The sequence below is a fragment of the Lepidochelys kempii genome, chromosome 11, assembly GCF_965140285.1.
Source record: "Lepidochelys kempii isolate rLepKem1 chromosome 11, rLepKem1.hap1, whole genome shotgun sequence".
NCBI classification, from domain to species: Eukaryota; Metazoa; Chordata; order Testudines; family Cheloniidae; genus Lepidochelys; species Lepidochelys kempii.
The window spans coordinates 20,708,488-20,736,424 of NC_136390.1; the positions used below are offsets into that span (position 1 = coordinate 20,708,488).

The 27,937-nt window shown below is 39.5% G+C and overlaps 1 protein-coding gene across 1 annotated transcript in view; it reads right to left on the minus strand.

Moving 5' to 3' along the window:
* Nucleotides 1–27,937, minus strand: part of LOC140895919 (von Willebrand factor D and EGF domain-containing protein-like) — a 198,798-nt gene that overhangs the window by 26,333 nt on the left and 144,528 nt on the right. The window contains 4 exon segments of the mRNA XM_073306827.2: nt 1,606–1,701; nt 2,473–2,568; nt 3,342–3,437; nt 14,841–15,758. Of these exon segments, the coding sequence (XP_073162928.2) occupies nt 1,606–1,701; nt 2,473–2,568; nt 3,342–3,437; nt 14,841–15,758 (1,206 nt within the window).

Below are 27,937 nucleotides of genomic sequence, written 5' to 3' on the forward strand. Positions count from 1 at the left end.
AATTCTGTTGGAAATGCAACCTCTGTAATCTCAATGGGAGTGGGGCATTCTCTGGTCACTGAACAAAGGTGTCAGGTTCCATTAAAGGTCCTGGCCTCCTTTGATTGGGGGCAGAGAAGGAAGCATCACTTGCGGTGGTAGCTGGAGGAGAGGCTAAGGTAAGCAATTGTCCATGGGTGCAACTGCGGGTGGGTATATGTGCCCTATCCCTTCAGATGGAGTCCTCTTTCATGCCTGGATCAGGGACAACCTCTCTGATGGGGGAGAGGATATATTTTTGGCTCTTGTTAAGGAGGGAATTGTTAGCTATCTGGGAATTTGATTGTGGGTGGCAGGAGGCAACCAAGGTAATTGGTGGCACCTTCTTGTGGCAGGTGTCTGGTGCTTGTTGCATAGGAGGTCTGGTTCCCTGGTAAACCAGGGTTGGAAGTGGATTGAGGGAAGGCATCCCCTAAAGAAACTGGAGAATAGGGTTGGAGGAGTGGGGTGCTGATAGCAGCCCTCAAATATTTGGAAACAAGTATGGAAGGAATTATAACCTGCACTGTTATGAATTACTGCTGGATAGTTCCCAGATGAGTTAAGTTAATAATGCAGCAGCCTAAATAAGCCCTTGAATCTTGTCTTTCTTCCTGTAAGTCTGGGAGAATGTACTGGGGGGGGGGCGGGGAGAGGGAGACAAGCTTTGCTGTAGCAGGATGCTACATACCTCCCCTATCCCTGCAAACTAGAACCAAACCACAAGCAGTTCCAATGCTCTCCAGTGTGAATTATTTGGGAAATCAATAGGTGCTAGAACCATAGTAATTTTATGGGTGCTCATCATTTTAACTCCCTAAGGCAGAGGCCATCCTTGAGGAGATGAGATTTTTGACCCTTTTAAGAACTTTAGCGTTCTTGAAAGATGCATTTTTGTGTAACCCTACAGAACTCTATATGTATCATGACAACTAATGGAAGCACACAAGCATATATCTTGGTGCGCTCAGGTCTTTGTCAAAGGAAGGAGATAAGAGAGAAGTTTTAACTATTGATCCACTAATTGCAGCATCAATGGCCTATGATCTCTGCCTATTAGCAAAAGTTGCACTCTGCTGCTGTCTGCAGAAAATGTTTGGCTATCTAGCAACTTTCAAAATGGAACAAAGTATTGATGTGCAGAAAAAAGGTTTTTGTTTGTTAAATGTCACAGAAATATTTGTACTTTTTGGTTTGAGACGCACCTTGCTCTAAACCAAACTCACTATAGAGTAAGATGATGATCCCTTTTTTTGAAAAACATAAATACTTGTCAGAGCAGAGCTATATTTTAAAGTTATTAATTAGATGTTAATTTTGTCATGACTTGCTCTAATTAATTTCAGATGAATTGTTTAGTTCTCAGCAATACATAAATATTTAGTCCAACATCAACTCCTTGAAAAAAAACCCGCAGATTTCCAATGTACTATAACAGGAAAATGGCATGGATGGAGTTGACAAAACAAATTCCTTTGTATAATACGTACTGCATAAAGTCAGATAATCATTTAAATAGACTTTATCACTTACCATATCCATTAAAGCCTGAATCTACTATCCATGTGATATATTGAACTTTCTTACCAGTTTGGCACTGAGGTCCATAGAAGCCATAAGGACAAGCACAGGTATTTGGGTGTACACAGATTCCACCATTTAGGCAAACAGGGCTACAGATAGCTGGATATAAATAGAAATTCAATCAAAATCAATTACTCTCATTCTTTTAGTTTTAAAATATTAGGAGTTGGGTTCTCTTTGCTTCTGCATAAATCTGAAAGATATCCTAGCACATTTCATTTGAACAGAAGTTTTCTCCAATGCTAGCAAAAAATGTCCCATTTGTCTAGCAGGTCTGCTGTGTAGTGTATTGGTTGTCCTAGCAGTGGCTGGATTTCAGTGATGCCTTAGCATAGCTTTAAAGCATTTGGGGATCCTGTGGATATACTTTAATAGTTTATTTCAGATGTCTATCGATGATTTGCGCAATTCATTTGCTTTGACTTTTGTATCTTGCCCAAGATTTTTAAAGTTTATACTTTTTCAAAGTATAGTGGCTGTTTAAAATAGCTTTCCCTCTCTATCTCTTTTGTCTTTCTTGTTTCATAAGAATTACATTATTGCAAGTGCAAATGAAGAAATTAAGGGTCACTGGGATATTTCAGATTAAATTAAATGCAGCTGTATAAGGCTGGGAAAATATGAAACTATAGTTTGGATGAGAGGCTACCATGGCTTATGAAACAATCACCTACAAAATCAAAATGTGCATTCTCCATCAGTAAAGGCATTTTCTTCTTTTACACTTACATGATCAGTACTAGCTCCTCATTTCTTTTTTTATATTAATTCCTTTAGTAATTCCCAGTATGATCAGCATTTTGGGCAAATCACATGGGTTTCAGATAGAGAAATGAATGCACGAGACACCAATGCTTTCTAAATGTTTACCTGTTTCACAAGAAGGACTGCTCCATCCAGTTTTGCATTTGCACTCATCTGGTGATACACATTTCCCACCATTACGACGATGTCTGTTGCATATCACTGCAAAATAAACAATTGATTTCAAGAGTAAATTTAAACATGAAAAGGATTAGGGTCAGATTCTGCTATCAGTAATACTGATACAAATCCAGCAGCAACTAAGAGTTACACTGGATTTATGCTGGTAAAACTGCGAGCAGAATTTGTCCCTTTGGGTTTTTTTTAATCCTTCACGTTTTTGACAAAATCTTGCATCCAAAATTCTTAACTTTTATGTATCTCAACTATTCTGCTGCAGAGCTAAAATTATTTTCCTGTCAAGGCAACCTGATATTTAAATCAGATGCAAGGACTGCAGTTATGAAACTGTAATATATGTTTTGCGATTCAACTAATATAGAGTGTTTTGAAGGCTGACTTCCGCCCCCCCACCCGTGTGTTCTATATGTTGAACCTATTTTGTAACTTGTTTTGCACAATGACATGAATCTTAATGGCTAAGCTTGCCTGTTTGTATTCTCAAAACTTAGTATTACTGTATTCACTCACACAACCTTGCATTTCACAATCGTTACTGTAAATAAAGCTTTTTTGACCATAGGTGCTTTTATGTAACAAATGTGGATACAGATGTGCCTAATTTTACATAACATAAATGTACTTTTGGAAAACATATTCCAAGAAATGGTTTAGCCAGTGCATTAAATATATTTTACTTCAATTTTCTTGCTCTATTCAATCATAATTTTGAGGGAAAATATAGGCTTTTTGTGTTTTATAATTTTCTGCAGGTGCCAAAATGGGGGTGAAAGACTAAATTGACTTATACATACTTGTTTCACATCTAGGACCAACAAATCCATAAGCACAGGAACAGCTATTCTGAGCCACACAGGTTCCTCCATGCTCACAAGGTGGATCACACAACACTGTACAAATCACAAGTAGACAAGCAAAGAAAGGAACACAACTTAATGCTACAGAATAGACTGAGCACAGCTCTATGCATTTCTGAGTCCAATACTCACTACTTTTTTATTTCCTACAACAGCATTATTATTTTTAAATATTCCTCTACAAAGTGGCTGCTTACAATACCATTATGTGGGAAAACCCTGGCATCACCTTGATAAGACGGGAGTAATAATGCAAATATGATATAATATTAGTATGGGAGTGACCACCGCCACAGCATATTGATTCCTGTGTTAAGCCTCTGAGCACGCACATTTTGAACTCGATATTTTCAAATGTTTTAGAAGACTTGGTGTGAACAGGCTGCTTGTGCAGTTAATATTAAAAAGTCTTTGGTATTTCTTCTTGGCTTGTGAATGCTCAGTAAACATTACATGGTGTCAGAGTTGTACTGAACCAAAGAAGGAGTAATTACTTCCTCCAAGTCCAATGGCTTTGCAAGGAAATGTAGCAAAATGCTATCCATTTAAGCAACAGTTTTTGAATTTTTAATCTGCAATGTGGGATCTGCAGAGAAAGCAACTAAACCATAGGCAATAAATTTCTCTACAGGATGTGATATTGTAGTATACCATGGCTTTCTACCCAAAGAAGAAGAGGAGGAAGCATATGGCACAAATCATAGATAAACTTGGGACGTACTGCAACTCCAGAAAAACATCATTTGTGCGAGGCAGTGGGTTTTCATTTGAAATGAAGGCTATTATGAGCCAGTTTAAATAGTAAACATCAGTTTAGGGAACTATGTGATTCAATAAAATTGAGGCTTATATGTGGAATGACTAGTCAGAAACAGAATGCTGCAGGAAACTCCTTGAAACTTTGACATGTAGATTCAGGCTTCCAGTGACTCTGTACAAAATAAGCTGCTAGTAAACATGGCACGATTTCAAAGGGAAAAGCTAGAAATGAGAGGAATCCAAAATAGGATTTAAAAAGTTTCCTGAAATCCAAAAATTCGATATGCTAGTGGGGAAGTTCATCCCTGTACAGAGGACCAGCACAAGGCCTATGTACCACTTAGTTCCCACTCATGCACTCTTTAGAGTAATGGTCCCCAAACTTTTTCTGTCGCGCCTCACCTTACTCGTAATGGATCTATCTGCTGTGTCTGAGACCAGGGCTGGGGCCAGAGGGAAGTTGGGGGCAGAGCGGGGCTGGGTAGCGCTTCCCCCCCACCCTCTGTGGGGGCTGGCCTGCCCTCCTCCCCCACCTAAATGTTCCTCTGTGCCCCCTTAGGGGGGCTGCCCCACAGTTTGGGGACCCCCTGTTTTTCAGGGATGAATTTAATCCAAGAGGAAATACGCAACACAATTAAAAATGAATGTAGCCACATGCTTGGCAAACAGCAAGGCATTGGTTTAGATCATTCTGTAAGTACACAGAGTACAAAAGAAACAGCAGCTTGGTCCACAAATCTAAACATGAATGGCAGAGTTGTATCTGTTAAAATGGATATGAAGATAATGCAATGTTATTCCAATGTTATATAATATATAACTACCTAAATGTAAACAAAGCTTCTTCCACATTCAGATAATAAAGGACTACTAGCAGGGAAAGTAACTATTACAACTTGTTCTTAAAACCAGTAACACTTGATAATACCTTTTCAAAAGATAAATGGACATCTGCCACTTATGCTGGGTCTGAAAAATTATGCCACCAAGTTATTTTAAAAATGTTGGGTGTACACACCACACAGTTACATAAAAAGTAGACCGAAACATACTGAGAAACATTTGAGATGATTTCCTAGACCTGAGATATCTGGATAGAGAATAGCACATGAAGACCAACAAATCATTAACTGCTGTGATCTAGCTCAGTGGTTCTCAAACTAGGGCCACCGCTTGTCCAGGGAAAGCCCCTGGCGGGCCAGGCTGGTTTGTTTACCTGCCGCTGCAGGTTCGGCCGATCATGGCTCCCACTGGCCGTGGTTTGCCGCTTCAAGCCAATGGGGGTTGCGGGAAGTGGCGTGGGCTGAGGGATGTACTGGCTGCCGTTCCTGCAGCCCCCATTGGCCTGGAGCAGTGAACCGCAGCCATTGGGAGCCACGATCGGTCGAACCTGCGGATGCAGCAGGTAAACACACCAGCCCAGGCCGCCAGGGGCTTTGCCTGAACAAGCGGTGGCCCTAGTTTCTGATCTAGATGACAAGTAAAAATATATAACATGAAATAAAGTGAACTAGGTATTGAAAAGGTACACACACTCACCCTGTGCATTTGGAAGGCTAAATAAAGTATAGATGGATCCACAAGTTGCAGGGATTCACATGATTTACATAAAGCCATAATGTGAACATTATCCTCTCAAAACTTTTTAAGTTGCAACGAAGTGCTCGGAAGCAAAAAATATTCTGTGTCAGATGCAGGATGTGTATTTTGGTAATTAAAGTTAGAGAAGGCATACTCTAAGGAAGTGACTTTTAATAAACCACTTTGACACTAACAATTTAAATGAATGCCATTTGGTATTAGTTCTGCTCCTGAGGTATTTCAATGCATATCTTTGATGTTGAAGTTGTACTGGATGATTATTTAATTTGGTCTAAAGTCCTTAAACACAATGAAAGACATAGACAAATTATGCATTTAGTGTGTGAAATACATAAATCTTGGTGCATTTTTTGTTTACTGTATCTGTACTGGAAACATGTTGAACAAAGATGGATTAATTGCTGACCCAGATAAAATAAAAGTACTTCTTGAAACACCAATTCCTAAACATAAAGAAATCTACAGAGGCTCATGGGTGTGATAAACTGGGGAAGATTTAAGTCCAAATTTCTAAGATCAATAGATCTTTAGAGAACTGCTGAAAAATGATAATGCCTTAGATTTATAGCACAGATATAAAAAGGCATATCAATAAGCAAATACTTAGCATCAGTTTTAACATAATGAAGCCAGTTCCACTGCCAGTACATGGATTTTATGAAGAACTAGGTGTATGGCCAAGTACCAATATATTAAACAACAAATGTGTCCTTGTTCCATTTGCAAATGGTACATGGACTGTCCTGATTTCTGCACGTATATTTATCAATTGTAACTATTCACTAAATAACTAGATAATTTTTTCAGTTTAGGATTGTGATTGGTCATCTAAATCATAGTCTTGTTTTTGCTGCCTGAATGGATTACTGGAACTTTTAAAATAGGAGATAAGGAATGGCAGTTAAGAAACAATGAATAGCTAATTCTCTTTATAGTGCATGTCATGATAGTTATAAACCAGACTTCTGTAAAGGAAAATAAAGTGTCTCTACTCTATTAGAATTCTTTTGAGCATGTTACAAAAAAGAATTGATAAAGAAGAAGTGGTTGACATAATTTATTCGGACTTTCAAAAACCTTTAACAAGTCTCTCAACAGGCTATTTAGGAAATTGTTTATATTTATGGAGTGCATTTTTGTTTATTTGCATAGCTACAGTAAGTCAAAGATATAGGGTTTACATTTTGCTCAGATGAATTAGTTATATAGTTGGAAATGGCAACCTTAATATTTACATTTCCTGATTTCTTTTGATTTTTAACTATGCAGTCTTCAATACTGCATTAATATAGTTTTATGAATTTGAAATCCGTAAGACTGGAGAGCTTATCTGATTTGCTTTGGGGACATACTATGCATGTAAACTGTGACATGAAGCAAAATTCAGTGATGATGTAAGAGGGCCCAACTCCATTGGTGTCAACATTTGCAGTTCCAGTCCTGACTGAAATCAGGAAGTGCGGAGGTGCATGAAAAGGGGTCTGGGGTGGGTGGGTGGGAGGAGGCAGAGGGGGAGAGTCAAACTTTTCTCAAACATCTGAAGAGGTGTATGTAGCTTTAGTTTAAGTTTAGCAAATAAATCTTTCCCATACTTTATCTGAACTAATACATTCACCTATGATAGTTACTGGAGTAACTCATGGTGTCTCATACTGCAGGATTTTCATGATTCCAGAGTAACTTGTTCTACTGAATGTAACTATACTTGGTGGAAGCAGACGAGGGAAATAATGGATATTTATAAAGAAAAGATATTTGGCATCGATCCTAAATTATGTTAAGTAACTACAGCAACCCATATCTCTGGACTATAACAACCTGATCCAAAGCTTATGGAAGTCAATGGGAGTCTTATAGCTTGGAAACTAGGAGCCCTTGCATTAGTCGATCTATTGTCTGCATGTGCGTTTGAAAGACTGCAACACAGGGACAGCATTTACATACAAGATTTTCTTTATTAATCAGGAATGAACAGTGTTCTAACACTATGCACTTTTCTGGACACACAGGTGTCTAAAGACAGGCAGCAATGCACCATGATTTTAAAGTACATGACCATACGCTTTATTTCATAAAACTTGTGTGACCAAGTACTATGCCAGGCAATTTAAACTAAGTGACATTCAGATGTATTATTTCTTCCTTCACTGTGTATTTTGCATGCAAGATATCAAGTAATTATGTCCACTTCAGTGGACTTCCTTCCTCCTGCCCTTTCCACATTTTAAGAGGTATTTGAACTGTGGAAAAAACATGCTGTTTGTGATGTCAAAACATTTTACACTTAGTGTGACATTTGAATATTAAATATAGGGTAAAGAAATTCTGCTGCTGGAGAGAAGCAGAGGGTGAAAACAGTACATTAGCTGCAGAGAGAGAGAGAGAGAGCATGTGCTATCGCATAGTATAAGAAATGCATCTACTGGGCCATTCCCTCAGGAATAGAAATATACTGGGTGTTTTAAATTCTTTTCTAAAACATATTTCCTCTATATTATGACACACAATTTTCCACAAATATTTTATAAATTGTACAAAAGTATTACAGTGATTTTTTTGTTTAAAACCTTTTTGGATGGCATAAAATTTCAATAAGGAGAGAACGATTGTGACAGATAGTCAATCTTTCTGTCAAATTTATATAATATTTATAATGTAAAACCCAAAGATGAGAAGTTGAGATGTTGTTAGTGTTTTCTATGAACATCAGATTTTTTTTCAAAAGAAAAAATCTGCCACAACCCTCACCTCTGAAAGTACTTTCATTGTGTTTAATTTTTATTTTAAAATACGATCATATCATTTTTACAGGTCTCGCCACTATCCCCTTTGGAATACCTGCAAATTACAGGGGCTGTACACATTTTGAGACAGTTCTACAAATCGCTGAAATGATATAGACTTCTTACTTGAAATCTAGGTAATGGATATGGAGCCTGTACATACTATGACTTGAGGTCCTGCATACTTTCCAGTAAATCAAGGCTTCATGTTTGATTTCACTTATGTGCTATTCTGTTTCAGCATTTGAGAGAACTAAGCAACATCAGAACAGATATCATTAGAAACTGTTACTGTAACAATTATAAAATTATTTATCTTCCAACACAGATGAATAGAACAAGCCTCCAATAGGTAGAGATAAGGTTTGAATATGCACAGGGGAAAAATGGGTTATCTGGCCAGCATCCAACACCACAATTTTCCATTTGAATAAAAATGGATTGAAGCTTTTATTTGAATTTAGGGCACATAGAGAAAGAAGATACAGTAAAGGTGTATAACAAAAATGTATAAGTGACAAGGATAGACTTTTAGATTGGCAGTCTGTTTGCCATGGTAGAGCCCAATACAGTTCCCATGACAGTAAATGGAAAGAATCCCACTGACTTCTATGTGTGTTGAATCAAACTCAGTGTTCCTAGTACAGTATGTTTGTGTTTGGTCAGGATAGACTGCATTTAAGAAGAGTATTTTATTCATTTCTGTTTGTAAAAAGTATTTATCAGCATCTAGCACATTTTATCAAATAAGCAACAATAAAAGCATTAATCTTAAAAAAAAAAAAAAGATAGGCAGCTTCATTAAGACAAAGTATCATAGTGAGCTAATACACATCTTGGATTGGGCCCCAGACAACAGATAGAAAGGACTGAGGTCCACCAATGCTCAAGACCTCCTACACACAATCACAGGGAATGGAATACTTGGGGAGGGGAGAGTATTCAGCTAATCATACTGATGATCCCCATGAGAAGGCTGAAACCCCCATTGGCATATAATCCTTTCTAATATACCCTGGAAAAATATTCTTTTCTGTCCCAGATTCAAATACCACCTCAACCACTGTATGTGTGTGCAAGAATCACCTTGAGTAAATATTCTATCCTTTTCATACCCCAAACTATGGTGGTGGCTAGAGACCAGATTTACAAAAGTCCATGAGAATTATGCACCTAATTCACCTAGATGTTTTTGTAAATCCCACAAAATCCTGCATTTTTAGGTGCATAAGTACCTTTGTAAAACCGGCCCTAAGCAACTGTCTTTTTTTCCCTTTAGTCACATCTATGTGGAAAGTAGAAGACTCAGCTGAAGAAGATATAGATTATACAATGACATCTAAGTCACTTTTTACCTATAGAGCAGTTGTAGCCAGTGTATCCAATCTTACAGGGGCATGTGTTGGGAGCTGTACATGCCATATTCCTTCCACATGGATTTTGACAAACAGCTAATAAAGTAACTAAATAAAAGTTACAGGAACCAATAAAACATATAAAAATGATCACCAAGTTAGATAGTAATGGACAGATTCTACTCTTGGTTACCTGTGTACTTTTCAGCACAAAATTGAGCCAAAGAGTGTATCTAGTTAAACTATTAAACTTTCAGAGTGACACATGCCCCTCTGCAGAAGGCTGGCAAAAAGTATGTGCACTACCAAGCAAAACAATGTCTAGGCTATGTGCTGGCCTTTTGCAGAGGGCTGTATTTCATAAATGTATCAGGACAACTAAAAGAGCTATTAGATTTCAATGGTATGGCAGCTCTGATCACTGTTCCTAAAATAATCTCCCATCATAGCAAATAGGAAAGTAATAAGAATGACTTTCAGGTTGGGAAATAAATAGAAAATAGACTTTTATTTCATGACTAAAAATGCAGACAATGCAGTAACAGTTCTTGTTAGGCTGTATTTCTGGATTTTTTTGCAGAATGGCATGTCAGACTAATGTCAAGAAAAAAATGTATTTGAATTTTTGTCCAATTTAATCAGTTGTGAGTATCTGCCATCAGAATTCCATTTCCAGTGGCTTTTCCTTTCCCATTAAAACAAATTATAATTATTATTAATTTGGTAACGACAAAGCTGTGAGTTTTCCCGCTTGACAAGTGGCCATCCTTAATTGTGACTATTAGTGCACTGGTTCTAGTTACTCCCCCGACCGAGGTATATTGTAAGACCAGCATAGTCTGCACAACTCTAGAGACATCATGTGTTCAGGAGAATATCTGTTCCACATAGGTTTTATTTTCTACAGGAAACTTTTGTTCCCATTTAAAAAGGGATTAGAACGTAAAAATCCTTCAAACTGCTCCTAAGGCAATATAGTTTCAGGAAATAGCCTGCATTCCACAGAGATCGACTTCTACCTGTCTCTACTGCAAGGATTGTTATCTGTCAGTACCTCTACATTGAACATGCGTGGGGGTGGAGAATAAAGAGTTGAGCCGTGCATTTGGCTTGAATTCTATGTTGTTCTTGATTCTAAAGTTTTACATCTGCCAGTAACAAGCACAACAAAATACCAGAACAGAATGTTCTGTTGACCTCATTTCCAATGTTGAAATGATCTGCCTGGGATAGAAAATTACAGTACAAGCTCCATCCCTGGGTACCCTAAAGAATCCTATATAACGTAAACAGCTACTCCTAGTCACTCACTACTGTCCGTACACACCCTGTTAAATAAACCTAACCCCAGGGGAGGAACAGCATTTCCTTCAATATTTTAGTAGTTAAAATGCCTTTGAAGTTACAGGCTTACATCACTTTACTACATTGGGAAATGGAATCAAGAACATAAATAACATATTTCATTATGATTTAAAAATCATCACAGTGAACATTTCAGAGCACCAGTCTGTAAGGATATGTGGAACGTTAAAGTTAAAATGTACTGGACAAAACATGCAAAAATATATTCTGAACAAGAATCCTGTTTTGGCTAGGTATGGCTTAGATGAACTAATTTCATCTGTTGTTTCTCTGATTCTATAGATATGGTTTAAAAAGAGGTACTGAAAAATAACAGCTTTGTAAATATTGTGGAATGTCTTTATCACACTTGGTCAGTGATGAGCAGTGTGCCACAAGCCTGCTGAATGTGTACCACTATTATTCATTGGCAATTTGGTATTTGTCCTTTAAGGGTATGTCTACACAGCAAAGGAAAACTCACGGCTGGCCTGTGCCCGCCAGCCTGAGCTGAACTTGTAGGGCTCAGGCTGTGATGCTGTTTCATTGCTGTGTTGACTTCCGGGCTTGGACTGGAGCCCGAACTCTGGGATCCTCCCACTCCACAGGGTCCTTGAGCCTGGAAGTCTACATGGCGATGAAACAGCCCTGCAGCCCGAGTTGGCTGGCATGGGCCAGCCGTGGGTTTTGCTTTGCTGTGTGGACACATCCTCTAAGGGCACTTGATGCTGATCCTGATTCTTTTTTAAGTTTCCCTCCCTCACTTCACAATGTAGGTTGATCCTTTAGCACAAGCAAACACACTCATTTGTGTACACGTGCACAAACCTCAATAGGCCCCTGGCCCTCCTGTTTCCTTTCTGTAAGTCTGCAGTTGACTGTAGCGCTCTCCTTCTCAACCCTTCAAGAGGTTCTCAACCCTTCAAGAGATGTTCTCCATGATGTGCTATAGGTCCCCACTATCTCATTTTAACACTGAACTACTAAAAAATAACAATGTGAGTGCCTTCCACGCAGAAAGGACGAAGCCCTTTACAAACTGAGCATTTAGGAATAAAAAAAGGGTGGTGCTGTAGTGAAAGAGATGGGGAAGGACCCTCCTCTCAGCTCACCTGAAGAGGGCTGAGCTAGTGCCAGAGAGTGCAGGAGAGTTGGGGGTGGGGACTCTCGCTCTGCCTGCAGAGCTGGTGGCACCAGAAAGAGCAGGGTGAAGGCAAGACGGTAGTCCTGCTCCCACTTGCACAGTCAGGGAGCTGCTGAAGGGAGTGTTCTCCATCAGAGCTGCAGCACTTTTGGAAAATCTGGCCACTCCATTTAGGTACCTAAATCTGAGCTAAGATCATTGAAAAATCTGCCTGGCACATTCAAAAGTAGGAGAGTTATTTGGAGGGAAGAGTCTCTTAATGAAGGATCTCAAAGGAGGAGGGAGCCACAACTATGTTTAGAGTCAGAGAAGACAAGTCTTTGTCCTAAATGAGGAAAGAAAATCAAAAAAACCCCAAAAAGTTTGGTTTGGTTCAGGAGAAATATTAAACTCTGGGCTGATTCTTATTTGCCCCAAACCAGTTCCCCTAGGCCTAATTTTGAGCACTCATTAAAAAAAAAAAGTCTGGATTCTGTCACACAAAAAAAACATCACTTAGTGCAGTATATATTATCTTGGAATATTTTCAACCATTACTATTAAGCACAAATCATATTTCTTAAGCACCACAGGTATCAAACCTTGCTACAGATGGGCTGCTTCCTTTATCTAGACGAATTCCATTATGAAATAAGATGGTGGCAGCTCTCAGCAGACAGTTTGAGGCTGTCAGCAGTTTCACTCATTGTTAGATCACAATACCGGAGATGCTGCATCCAAGCGTAAAGATTTCAAAAAGCTTGGACTCGTTCGCGCTTTGATCATCTGCTCGGTTTTGTTGTCTGTTCTTAAAGGGTACTATTGTTTCAGGGGAAATCAGTACCGTCCTGGCTAGACTGTCGGCGTTTTAGCAGAGATGATGGCAGTCCTTAATGCAAGGAATTTTCATCATCTTTCCACCCCCTGTCAGGATGAGTCTGCTGCTTTTGACATGGAAAGAAACATTAACAGCTGGGGGTACAATAGATGTTCCTCAGGCAGATCCAGCAATGGAGGCATTTTTGGTCCTGTTCCAGGCAGGTGCACAGTGAAACTTTTGATGGAGCAGACTCACAGAAGACACAGACTTGTTATTTTGTCAGGTGACATGGTTAGCAGCAAGAGAAAAATAAAGGATGTTTGTGTATTGTATCAAACTCAGACAGAGAATAATGTTGGTAATAAAGGATTTCATCTTAAGGACTCTATAGAGGGATTTTCAGTAAGTCTAGTGATCCAAGGTGAAGGGAGGGAGCTAAGGAATGGCAGCTAAGATATTTTTTGAAGAAAAATAACCATCTGCTTGCTAACCATGCTTATATACAAAGAAGATGTGTGTGCCTCTGTAAGGCCAGAATTTGGGAACCAGCCATTCTGCACTAAGTATGGCTCTGGGAGTGCCATGGTCCTGAGGCTTCTGGGTATCTCTCCTGTCCCTGGGGCAAGATAGGGCAGCCTCAGGACTGCACTGCCTTATGCTTGTGTACCCTTCCTGGGCCAGTTCAGCTGGAGGTTATTGTGCCCTGATGTGGCCCCCTTTCCTGGGTAGATTCCAATATGCCTCCCCCAGTACTGGGAACAGTTTGCTGCATGGCACAGAGCTGGCTACACCTGCTGTACCCCACCTGGGGATTTCACCATATTGTGGGAAGCCCGAGGAAGCCAGTAAAGCCAGCTTGAATGCTGCTGTGCACTCCCAGAACAGTGAAAAACAAACTTAGTGGGGGGCAGAATCTGGCCCATTGTTTGTGTGTGCATAACATGAGAATGTGTGTGTAAAAGGGAATTAAACAGACAACGCAAACATTTTTGCCTATTAATCTTAGCAATGCAAGGCTAGTTACTGTATCGGCTTTTCTAAGGGATTTCAACAGAGGATTTAATGATATGTAAGCGAATTCACTTCTTTTAAACAGTATATAATACCATTGTTTCTCTAAGGTTCTTTAAGATGTCTAATAAATGAATACACTTCTGGAACTATGCATGTCAGGTGATAAAGTCTATTCAGAATACTAGTGATGGGATTTAAAATTGCTTTCCAAAGTAGCAGAAACTTTGTTGTTTAGCAAAATCTAAATTGTCCATGGCATATGAAGTTTGTGTAGACTTCTGGAGCCTAATTCAGATGTTTCTTACACCAATCTTGCATGATTGTAATTCCATTGACTTCAAAAGCATGACTCCTGCCTTGTCATGGTAAGTGCAATCAAAATCAGGTGCGCTGTTTCTATTGATTACACATTGGTAAAATAAAAATACCATTAAATTTAGGGAAAAAAGCTGTTTGTTCTGAGCTATAAAACAAGTTTGTTCATTATTTCAAAAGAAAACCAGGCTTTTGAAAAAATTGAAAAAAATTGTGATCCCAACTGACAAACCCTGCAAACTTATAATAAAAAAATCATTTTGCACAACGATTAGCACTGAAAATATTGAAGGGTGTTCAGCAGTTTCTTTTTCCTCTTACCTTGACATGTAATTCCATCACCATTGTATCCAGAGGGACAATGGCCACATTTAAATCCTCCATCTTTGGCTGGCTCACATTGCACTCTGTTAAAACACGGTGTATTAGCATATGTGATTTTCTTGTTTGGATGCAGCATCCTGTTAATAGTTTTTAATAGTGCCAAATGATCCACTCTTGAGGCACTTGACTTTCTGATTGCAGTTCTCTGTTCTGGAATCCTTGCTTGAGCAAAAGTTCTGGGAAGTACTGGGAAGTTAGCACTTTGGGGAGCCATACCCGAAAAAGGAGCTCTCAGATGGAATGAGGAGGTTAGTGGTGCTGTCAAAGCAGACATCTTTGGCTGCTCTGTTCTAAAAGCATGGGCTGGTTTAGTCTTTGTAGTTGCAATCCTACTGGACCATTTTCCAGGAGAAAAGTCAAATGTTGGCTGGATCCGTCGAACAGCATGTGGCCTTGTAACTAATAAACTTGTGTTCTTCTCATGATGGGGAGAAATAGTCCCAGCTGCATGCGATCTAACATTTAGTTTATAATCGGAGGAGATCTGGGTTGTCATTCTGACAGTTGCTGCTTTGGGAGTAGGTTCTTGGAGCAGAAGTAGATCATGTGTAGAATTTTTTATTTTTACTTTATTATGGGAAGATGCTCTTTGAAGTAGTGAGGAATCTGGATCAGTATTCCTTGTATCTGATGCCTGAGGCTGGGAAACCCTCCTTTTCAAAGTAAGTGATTGAATATCAGTGACTGTTGGGTTTCTTGTCATAAGGTAAGCATGTTCTAGTCTTGGGATTTGAGCCTGGGAAAGTTTAGAATCAATATTTCTTGACTTTATGACAACTTTTTCTTGGTAGGAGCCTTTAGTGTCTATATTACCTCTCTCAGCAGTGTCTGTACGACTGTAGGAAGATCTTGACACTAGAGTTAAAGGAAGATATGTATTAGTAAATCTACTGGTCTAAATCCACAAAAGGAACAATGACGCATCATCTTAATAAATAACAGGGTATCATCAACATGGAAGAATGAAATCCACTATACAGAGGAAGAGACATAATAAGTCCTGAATAACTGAGTCCCGAATAACTGAGTTTGTTGTTTGGATTGTGGTATCATCCAGGAGCCCAGTTGTGAATCAGAGCCTCACGGTGCTGGGCACTGTACAAACACTTAGTAAAAAGACTCTGCCCTGAAGAGTATACAGTCTAAGTGTAAAATGAGAGACAACAGATGGACGCAGAGAGGTGGAGCAGCAGGAAATGATGAGACAGTATAGTTAGCATGATGGGCAGTGCTTTTGACACACTAGCACTATTAAGTTTTTGTAGGCATCCTGGCAAAGGAGGGTTTTTTAAGGAGGGATTCAAAAGAGGACAATATGGTGGCTTTAGGGATGTTTATGGGGAGCTCCTTCCAAGAAGGAGCAGCATGGGAGAAAGCACAAAGGTGCTTGTTTGAAAATATAACAAGTGGATGATAAAGACTGGCACCATTGGCAGAGTGGGAGTTGGGATAGACCTTTCAGTAGTTGTATGAGATGATAGATGAGGAGGAGATGGGCTGTGAAAGGTGTTGAAAGTGAAGACAAGTAGTTTGAATCAATTCTTTCAGAAATATTAATTGCCATATGCTGTGTCTAATGAATGAAGAAGCTATTTTTAACAAGTTCTGGCATGCTCACTCCATGGCACAGGGCTCATTTCAGCCTGTGGGACTGTGCCCTAGGCATACAATCCTTGCATAATTACTCCACACTTTTTATATAGATGTTTAAGGACTACCTAAATAGCAATAATCTTTACAACGCTCCTTCTGAGGTTGGTGGTATTATCAGAGCTGACCAATGAAAAAACGGAAGTACAGAGATTAAGTGGCTTGACAACAGTGAAAGAGAGTTAGAATCAGAGCAAGGACTAGAACACAGGAGTTCCTGGCTCCCAAAGCAGAGTTCATTGAACTAGTAAACCATATCCTTGTCTCAGCTGATGATGATGTGTTTTTTTCTCTCCTGGAACACAATGGGGCATTGTACCAGAGTTGGACGCTGCTAGTGATTCAAGCAACAGACAACAGCAGTAAATAAATATAAGTATTGTACTGCACAATACAAGATTGACAAATGATCAGAGTGTAGAAAAACGGGCAGAGAGAGGAAATGAGAGAAGAAGAATTCAGAGATAACAGAGAAAAAGAGAAAATAGGAGAAGTAAAGGGATTTTTAAAAATGAATGAGAGAAAGAAAGATGAAAGAAATATCCCCAGAGATAATTACCAGTCACAGACAAGAAGTACTGCTTCTAGAAAATCCAATTCAGAGATCAAGAAGCGACAGGAGTGACAGTGGAGGCCTGAATCGCCACTTTGACAAATTTCTGAAATGAACACTAATAATAGCTTTGAGCTCCAGCCATCACAGTGGAATCAAATCGGTTTTATCCTAAATGAATGTTAGTAACTACCAAAGGGATCAGCCTGGCAAACTAGAAATGGAAATCTTCCATTTGCCTCCTGATCAGGTACAATAGATGCAGTGTAATCTTCCAAATAAGACCTGGCTAATGTGCTCCAAGCTGCACCTCTGGGAGGAGGGAAGCCCTCCTCTAGGTCTGAGTGTTTCTATGACCATTCAGCCTTTGGCCTCTCTGGTCAGAATGCCAACAAAGGTGGCAATTGAGCTAACCGTGGTTGTAAAATTGTGGGGGTGAACATCTGCTCACTATGGTAGTTACTGAATTAAGATCTCTGATAGCCATTTTCCGTAGGCCACCATAAAGCTATAAAATATTTATTTTGAATTGAATTTTGGACTCAATTCAAATGCGACTTAAAGGTGACAGTCTCAGTATCCCATTATCCATCCCCAGCACTACAGCAAGTTTTCACTAATATGGTCCAGTGCAAGCTAGTTAAGACGAGATCATGATAGAACTTTTCTGGCAGAGCCAGTAATTTTTACTGGGCAATTTTTTTAAACAGACAACAAAGAAGCATTCTAAGAGATTGCAGACTCAGTTGTCTGTAGTCAGCAGCTTTCTTCAATCCGGTGTACTTCAATTTATTTTCCATACAGTCGATCAATATCTTATAATGTATAACTTATTATCAATGCAGAGTGTGATTGGATGAATCTAGTTTTCTCTGTGATGCCAGTGTATGATTACATATTGGCATGGATGAAAATAACACCAAAATGACAGGCCGAAGTACTCAAGGTTATATTATGGTACAAAAATACATTTTTACTCACTGCCAGCCTTTCCACCTACGTTAACTAGGAGATATGCAGTGGTGAAGTGATTGAGTTTATTTTTTTTATAGGCACAGATAAGAGAACGAGGGCTGATACACCACTACACTGTTCCAGTTTCATGCTGCTGTTAACTCCATTAATTTCAAACTGGAGTAACATAGTGGTGAATCAAGCCCTGAGATTATCGATTTTTATTCTTCTTCTCTATCTGGTGAAGATTGGGATCTGAATGGCCGGGTCCAGATCTCAGAGACTGAACATTTAACCCCCACCCCACTCTCAACATGCTACTTTTGAACTATGCCACCTGGGGATTCCCCTCTATGGGATTTTCTCTACACTGGAAGTCCCCAGACACTCAGTTAAGACAGCTTTCCAGCTACTTTGTACTGGAGCAGCATGTAAGAGCCAGAGAGGAGGCCCAACCTGACCCACAACATTTGACCTAAAGTCCATCGTGACAGTGCTGAGAAGACACAGCAAATTCTGATTTTCTTTCTGATGTGAACTGCAGTTTCCAGGCAAATATTGCACAGCTGTAGTCAAAAAGAAGAAAGTCACGCCCATTCTCAAAGTAATAAAGGATCTGTATGAGCCTGTGAACACAATTGGTCTCAGATACAAGAAAATGGATCAGAGACACTCCAATGCTGCCACATTCCAGGGAAAGAAACAGACACTGAAAACCAGAAGAAAACAAGTCTAACGCATTTGTCGTCTTCTGAGTTTCTTGTCTGTCTTCTGTGCCTTGGCAGGCTTTCAAAAGCATGCCAAGTCCAAGGCCAGATTAAGGCCAAATGGGGCCATAGACACATCAAAACATAGGCGTCCGGTGTAGAACCTGCCCCTTCATCCCCCAAAACATCAGCAGCATGGGACTCCCTTCCCTCATTTCCCCCTAAGGCAGGCAGCAGTGGATCCTTCTCCCATATAAATAAGCCCTTTGTTTTCAGTTTAAACCGATTTTTACCAAAAATTCCCGAGTTTTACAAAAAGTATTATTCATTTTTTTCCTGATTTTTCACCCTACTTTTGTATCATTCAAATAGATAAAAATAACTTGTTTTATTAGGAAAATACAATCCATTGCATGAGATATATGTATTATGATAATGCATTAGTCTGTCTTTCTATATGCAAAGCTGCCTGTTGAAGTAAGGCTATGTATAATTCTATGTATAAAGTCTAGAAGTACACACAATGAACAAACAGGCACACATGCAAGCTCTGAAGTGCATGTGCATCTGAACATAATGATGAATGCCCACCGGGTATATATTTCAATCTGTTAGGAGATAATGGTTTAAAGATCTGACACACTAAAACTGGAAGAAAATGAAAATCTGTTTCAGAACACAAGGAAGTATTCAAAAGTTTAAAAAAAACAAAAACAGGAGAAAAGGATGAAGTTGAATGTATGTGCTGCAAATGGTGTGGCCCAATTATTAAATGTAAATACTTATAGGCTAATAGTTTTAAGTCTAGAACAGTAAACTGTTTATTCAAATGAAGAGTTTTATTTGGGGATTAGAGTTATACTGTTAAACTCAGAGGTGGCATTAAGATCTGAGTTCTTTTTTAGTTCTGCAGCAAACTACATAGATGATTGAAATTCAAAGCATTAATCAACTGAATACTTTTTTGCCCTGGCTTTCCGTCCACCAAAATATACCCCAATATTTACCCAGAAAAATTATTGTTTTTTGAACTGATTTTCACCTGTTTTTGTTGTGGTGGTAATAAACACCGATAAATTCCTGAGAAAAATAAAATAAAATCTGAAAACGAAGGGCCCTACATATAAAGAGGCAGGGTTGGCAGCAGGCCCCACAACATAGCAGCTGGAGTGTGCCTGCTTGACAGGTGGGTGGGTGGACCTGGCGCACTGCACTCTTCCCCTCCTGCCACACATACAATCCTCTTTTGGAATGGTGTGGGTAAGGGTGGCACAGAACAATGGGTCTTGGAGTGAACATTTTATTGAGATCCACAGAGCAGTTCACACCACTCCAAGCTATTGCTCCAGGCTACCTGCAGACTCAGTTATTGTTGCTTTGTTTATATCTGGGTCTCATTTTCAAGCTTTTCTTCACATGATGAGAGCTAGAAATGTTTGTTTCTTTTTTTAAAAAAGCATACATTCTGATGCAATCACATGACACCAAGATCTGTAGCCTAACACATGGTCTGATAGTGCCTATGCCTTAATCTAGCCCTCACTATGTCCTGAGACCTGACTAAACACATAAAAGTGATGAAGCACTACTCTCCAGCTCAAGAATTGGCTATGACATTCTCTGGCAATGCAGAGTATTATTTCACCTTTGCATCCTGTTAGCATACAACTGTTTCACAATGCAGTAGATAATTTAAGAATTCACCTTATTATTAACACAATTTAATACATTTACAGTTTGTATATCTTTAGAGCCATTCACATTTAGTAATACATTCTGTGTAGCACATTTCTCATTCAGAAAAATGTCCTCAGAGAAACGTTTTTCTGACATATTATACTGTGTGGTTCATCCTTTAAAATTTGAAACACCTACAAGCACATACATCTCATTTAAAGTGTCAAGAGAGAGCAGAAAAATTACGTTGGTCTAAGGAATCTTGTTACCAAAGTATAAGGTATCATTCTATTTAGCTCTCTCCCTCTCTGCATTCATACTTTTTAAAATTTGCCCAATGAGAGAGGAACACTGTGACCCCATGTTTGGTAGAAGAGGAGAAAGCAAGAGAGAAATTTCACAATATTTTGAAAAAGAGTGATCTCATCTTTCCATTTCCCCTGGTCCCAACCTGCCCCCTAACTGGGGAACCTTTCTACTATCATTTGTTTCCATAACAACACTGTGGTGAAACCCCCTTCCTCTCATCTATGAACAACACCTCCTACAACCATCATCTGTGCACACACCCTTGACTCTCCCCTCCCTGCTGTCAAATTCTTCAGAATTGTACCCCATCTAGACAAGTGTCTAGATGCTTTTTCAGTTGCTGTAGCCTCTTGCTGTCTTCCCATAAAAAGCAACAAGTCCCAATCCCCCTAGCTGGGAACCCTCAATCCCTCCCTCCAAAAAAAAGCCTCCCCACTAATCAACATATGATCTTGAGCCCCAAGCCTTAGAAAGGACCTGTTTTCAGGTTAAATGAGAAATGAGCACATCCTTAGTTAAGATTGGGATGGGAATGTACATTTAGATAATAGTTTCCATTTGAGGATTCAGATTCTCTTTTGTCTTAATGTCAAAGGTGGAAAGTTAAACACTGTGCAATAAAAAGTGAACTCTTTGCACTAATTTAAAGCATAGTTGTTAGGGGGCTTATTCCTTCACCCACTTACTTCCCTGGTCCTTCTCACATGAACAGAGAGCAACAATACCCGAAGTCCAAAGGTGCAAACAATTCGATGTTTATTGGGGTGAACTTCCAGCAAGCATGATTCCAGTTTCCTTCCTTAGTATCCTCCTTCCCAGCTCTGACACCACAGAGCCTTACACCTGTGTCCCTGTTCCCATTCCTACCCTTAGCCAAACATGATTCCAACTTCCTTACTCCCATTCCCTGTTCCCATTTCCCCCTTTAGCAAAACATGATTCCAATTTTCTTACCCCCATTCCCTGTTCCCATCTCCCCCTTTAGCAAAACATGATTCCAATTTTCTTACCCCCATTCCCTGTTCCCATCTCACACCCCCACCCCCACCCCATCACTTCCTCATTGACTACAGATTATATAGTAAAACTTGAGTTCTGCTTAGCTATACCTTAACCAATCATTTTCCTGAAATTTAACTAACCAATCCTAACATATTGTAACATGATTATGTAACCAATTATATCCCACCACCTCAATTAGTTTACACCCAGCAAAATTAATTATACAGCAGACAGGAACAATCACAGAACCAGACAGAGATTATACAGACAAACAACAGCAAAGTGGGAACTATAATGACAAAACAATACAGAAGTGAGGATTTCACATCCCAGCTATTGATAAGTGAGTTCTTGCCAGACAGGATGCTATCAAACTAAGTTTCCTTTTACATTTTCTAGGCACTTCCCTTTCTCTGGAGGTGATAGGAATACAATCCTGTCCTGATAGTGCCTAACAGCCCAATAGCACCTTATTTCAATGTGACTAGTTTGGAATGTGAGGATGTGACCGTTCGCTTCCCAGCTTATGGCTGCCTCTGCTGCTTAGCCAAAGGCCTTAGCCTAAGAACAGGGCCTCAGACTGTCACAGTAAGAGAAGGCCCTTACACCAGCAGACAGTGATTTTGATTCTCTCTTTTATACCTCTATCACTAGCCAAGTGATAAGAATACACCTAAATTCTTAGAGTACAGGCCTTTGCAGACAGGCCTGAATATCTATATCCTAACAATAGTTACCATGAGCTGCTTCTTTTTTAATCAATCACCGCTTTTAAAAATATGAAAATAGAGAGGTATTAATATTCACCTTATTTTTAAAAAAGTTTACATTGTCTTTTAAAATGAGTTTGTTCTCATCCTTGTAACTGTTTTCCCACATCACAAAATGGATTTTGGATGAATTGGCATTCTGGGCCTAAGTAGTGCCCGGGATGGAATTTACAAGTGGTAAAAGAGATGCAGTGGCAGACATGTGGGTGGAAGCCTGCCATACTATGCCTCATTGAAATCAATGTTATCAGTCCATCACTTCTGTGATCATTAAGTTCACTCACTAATTTATTTACAACAAAATAAAAGAATGGACATCTAGTTTTCCTTTCCCTACAGACATAGCTTATCCTCATAGAAAAGTTTCTCTTGACTTAGATGGTGATGTTGGTGTTAGGCTGCCTCTGTAAATTCTCTTCCCCAGTGCCCAACATGGAATCATGAACAATAATGAATATTCTAAGGTGTCGACATTCTCCAACTGCTTTCTTTTTACAACAGTTCCATTCTCCATTTTAGCGTTTAAGTGTTTTGTTTGTTAAATGTGGCCACATCTCTCAGAACATCTGCAGCGGTACATACACAATTCTACAAAACCATGCAGAACTTTGCAATGCAAATTTGTTTTGTGCATATGAAATAGAAAATTGCACAGCTCTGCCACAAAGCATTTGTAAAGGAAAAACTGGGATCTCCAGCCAGCTCTGACGTTAATATCTACGAAAAGATCTGTGTATTCAGAGTACAGCAGTCTCTCAGATTTAAAAAATGAATCTGCTTCATCTAGGCTTGTATTTCCCCCCTTCTCCAGGTTCATTTTCTGTGAACATTTAAGTGACTGAATTTTATTCACAAATATTTAAAGAGAAATATTGAGAGCTTGAATGCTCCCAGTCCTGAATAACAAATTGTAAACGTGTTGCCGGCACCCAGTGCCGAGAGGCTGAACAACAGCTTGAGTGGTTCGTTACCCGGTGTGCTACACCCAATAATCACAACGGGGTGGAGAAGCAGAAAAGTTTATTTGCAGCTGCAAAAAGGTACAGGGAGAATAAAATCTCAAATCCTGCACAACAGAGCAGGAAGTTACACAGGCTTTTATACATCCTTTTTTCCAGCATACTTATCCAATAGCAAGCTGCTCCAAGTATCCATATAGCCAGCCAATCCAGTTCCCAGCTAGTTCCCTGATTCTCTGTATCATTTGTTAAACTATACATAAAGCTGCTTTATTCAGCATTGTTCTTCCATATCTCCCCTGTTTGGCCTTGCTTAGTTTCAGGCAGTCTGACTCTGCAACATACTGTTGCAGATTCTCAGCATAACTGCTGTGTGTGCCTCCAGGCGGGGGGGCCAAGGACACTTGGGCCTAGCACGCAGAGCTGCTGCGAGTGCCTCCAGGCAGGAGGGGGGGGCCAAGGACACAGGGGCCTAGTGCGAGGGGGCTTCATCGACACTCGTGGTCTTCCATCCCCTCGAGTTACCTAGTGGCCATGCCCCAGTGTTCCCAACAAACGCACACTCAAGTATTTGTATTAGAATTGCTTTATTTTATAAGGAAGGGGGGACTACTGGACATAACACTGAGATAGAATCATGTTGTGGAGCAGGCAGAAATGGAGATCCCAGAGAGGCATGTGTGGTAAACATGTAGGTAAGCCAAGGGATACAATAAGCAGCTCAAAACTCTGGATATAGTGGAATCTCCAGTGCTAATTATTTAAATACCTTCCAGCACAGACAAGGGGGTGAAATCCTGTCTCCGTTAAAGTCAACATGGGTAGGTCTACATGGCCTGTGCAAGCCAGCCTCCTAGTTTGGGTCGACTAGAGGGGTTTGCACTAGCGCTATGAGAATACCCGTGCAGATGGCCCTTTGAAGTTGCAGCTCAGGTTTTGAAGTCTAGGAAGGGAAGTGGGCTTCGGAGCCCAAGTCACAACTTCAAAGTGCTGTCTACACAGTAGACAGCTATTTCTAGAACGTGAGTGCAAACCCCTGTCTGTCAACCCGGGCTGAGAGTCTTGCTTCCATGGACTGTGTAGACAGACCTTATGAGTTTTGCTATTCTGCGATTTCAGAAGAGACAGGATTTCACCCAGGGTTCACCCCAGAGTCCTAGAAGAGAGGCAATTAAAGGGCGGTGGGCAGAAATGCTCCCCTTCCACTGCTTTTGGCCTTACTGTACCCATACAAACAGACACAATATTTGGGCCATGGTTAGGGCCCTTCGTTTTTGGTTTTTATTTTATTTAATTTTTCCCGGGAATTTATCAGTGTTCATTACTGGAACAACAAAAACTGGTGAAAATCAGTGGAAAAAACTATTAATAACTTTTCTGGGTAAATATCTGGGTTTATTTTGGTGGATGGAAGAACAGGGAAAAAAGTATTCAGTAGGGTAATGCTTTGATGAATGGAATTCAATGTGGTTTGCATCCAGAACTCAACACATGCTACCTCTGAGTTTAAGAAAACAATATCTCTCTAATCCCCAAATAAAACTTTTCAGTTTACTGAAAACTCAACAGTTTACTGTTGTAGACTTAGAACTATTAGCCTATAAATATTTACATTTAATAATGGGGCCATAGCATTTGCAGCATGTACACTCCATCGTCTTCTCCTGTTTTTGCTTTTTTTGTTTTTTGTTTTTAAACTTTTGAATACTTGAATACTTCCATTGTGTTCTCATATAGATTTTCATTTTCTTTCGATTTTAGTGTGTCAGATCTTTAAACCGTTATCTGCTAGCAGCTTGAAATGTGTACATGGTGGGTGTGAGATTCATCAGAACATTCATATGCACTCATACTTCAGAGCTTGTATGCATGCCTGTTTGTTTATTGTGTTTTTCTTCTAGACTTGTACATAGCCTTACTTCAACAGGCAGCTTTGCATATACATACAGACTAATGTGTTATCATAATACATATATCTCGTGCAATGTTTTGTCTTTTCCTAATAAAACAAAAGTAGGGTGAAAACTGGGAAAAAAAGAGAATACTGCTTTGTAAAAGCCAGGATTTTTTTCAGGGAAAATCAGTTTAAACTGAAAACAAGGGGGCTTAGTCATAGTGAGGCACATACTAGCAACTTGATACCATAGTGACTGGACAGACAGGTAGATACTGAAAGATGAGCTACTAGAGCTGTTTATACTGGACTTCATTTAATTTGGGAATACAGCCATTTTGCCCCAGTACCGGCATTAACTGTTGGGCCTGATCCTGTGGGGGGTGCTGAGTGAGAAAGAAAGAAAACTCCAATATTCCTCCTTTTCCACTGACTTTTCCCCACTCCTTTTTTAAGGACCTTTGGGTTTTTGCAGCTTTCCCCCCATCCAGATTTCTCCATTTATTTGCCAAAGGAGTTATTTTGACCAGAACTGGTCAAAAAAAATTGACTAAAGGTTTTTTTCCCATCAAAACCAAGGGTTTTAAAGAAATGGCCTGGAGGTTCGGACACTCATCTAGGGTGACCTAGGTTCAAGTTCCTACATAGCTTGACCCCCGAAAAGTAGGCTATCTGCTAAGCTACAGCATTAGTCTCTCCCTCTGGTCCCCTGAGTAGTTAATTATTCATCTCCAAAAGACTGACTGTAGATTAGGGCACTTACCTGAGATGTGGGAGACCCAGGGTCAAGTTCCTGCTCTGAATTAGGATGAGCAAAGACTCAAATGTGGGCCTCCCAGACTATAGGACCGTGTCCCTAACCCCTGGCTGTTCTAGAGTGAGGGTCTTGCATAGACTTTTTTTCCCTCTCACAAAAAATGTCGAAAGATTTCATTTTCAATCCACATTGGAATAAAAACAGATTTTGAAACCTCAACATTTTTGGTGAAAAGGAATAGTCATTTTCTGGCCAGCCCTACTTTTGAGAGCAATGGGCTGCCTCCTCACCTTGGGATGATTGCTCAGCAGAGTCTGGTACAGCAAGGCTGTTCAGCAAATGTACTAATGCCATTTCCTAGAACTTATATCAGAAGAAAATTGGGATGGAGGCTGAAGACTTAATCATTGCAAAGTGAGTAATGCTGAAATCTTGTGTTATTTTATAAGAGAAAGGTTGTGTTATGAGGAGACAATCTATTTACTCATGTTATATTAATGGCCGTATTTATCTCCCATAATGAACAGTTCAGTATATTTATAGGATTTTCAATGGGACTCTTTGACATTTTAATCCATTTATTGATGCACTTAAATAAAATAAGATCTAAGAATTTGAGAGCTTAAGTCATTTAAGGCAAACATATCAATGAAGATACTGAATGAAGGTTGGAGAAAATTCTTTGCAACTGTTTGATATGAGAAGGAATGGAATTTATTTCTCACTGATCCCTTTAATACTCGAGGAGTCTCAAAACAACACCCTAGAAATAGTCACCTTATTTCTAACCACTTCATTATGAAAAAGACAATATGGAACAAAAAATATGCAACAGAAAGCACAATTCTGTGACTCAGGGAACGTAGTAATGCAGACAAATTAGGGGCAAGATGCTGCCCTAATTTATACCCATTTCACACTAGTGTTGCTTCATTTACTTCCTTGGAGTTACTTCCATTTATGCCTGCATAAGCTAGAGGAGGGTAAGGCCCTATGAGTTAAACTCTACTGAGGTAGACAAAATTATGAATGGAACAGGAAGAAAGATTTTTACTAATTATTTATATAGTGCCAATATAAATGTGCATCTGATCTATTTTCCCATGCATCATACTTGTTGGAGTTTGATAGTTAACTCTTCAGAGCAAAGACCTCGTCATTCTGTGTTTGGCAAACAAGATGAAGAGGGAGTGTCAAAGAGGAAGTCAACTGTCATAAATATAAAGGGAAGGGTAAATCCCTTTTGAAATCCCTCCTGGCCAGGGGAAAACTCCTCTCACCTGTAAAGGGTTAAGAAGCTAAAGGTAACCTCGCTGGCACCTGACCAAAATGACCAATGAGGAGACAAGATACTTTCAAAAGCTGGGAGGAGGGAGAGAAACAAAGGGTCTCTGTCTGTCTGTCTATATGCTGTTTCTGCCGGGGATAGACCAGGAATGGAGTCTTAGAACTTTTAGTAAGTAATCTAGCTAGGTATGTGTTAGATTATGATTTCTTTAAATCGCTGAGAAAATAATTGTGCTGAATAGAATAACTATTTCTGTCTGTGTATCTTTTTTGTAACTTAAGGTTTTGCCTAGAGGGATTCTCTGTGTTTTGAATCTAATTACCCTGTAAGGTATCTACCATCCTGATTTTACAGAGGTGATTTTTTTACTTCTATTTACTTCTATTTCTATTAAAAGTCTTCTTGTAAGAAAACTGAATGCTTTTTCATTGTTCTCAGATCCAAGGGCTTGGGTCTGTGGTCACCTATGCAAATTGGTGAGGCTTTTTATCCAACATTTCCCAGGAAACGGGGG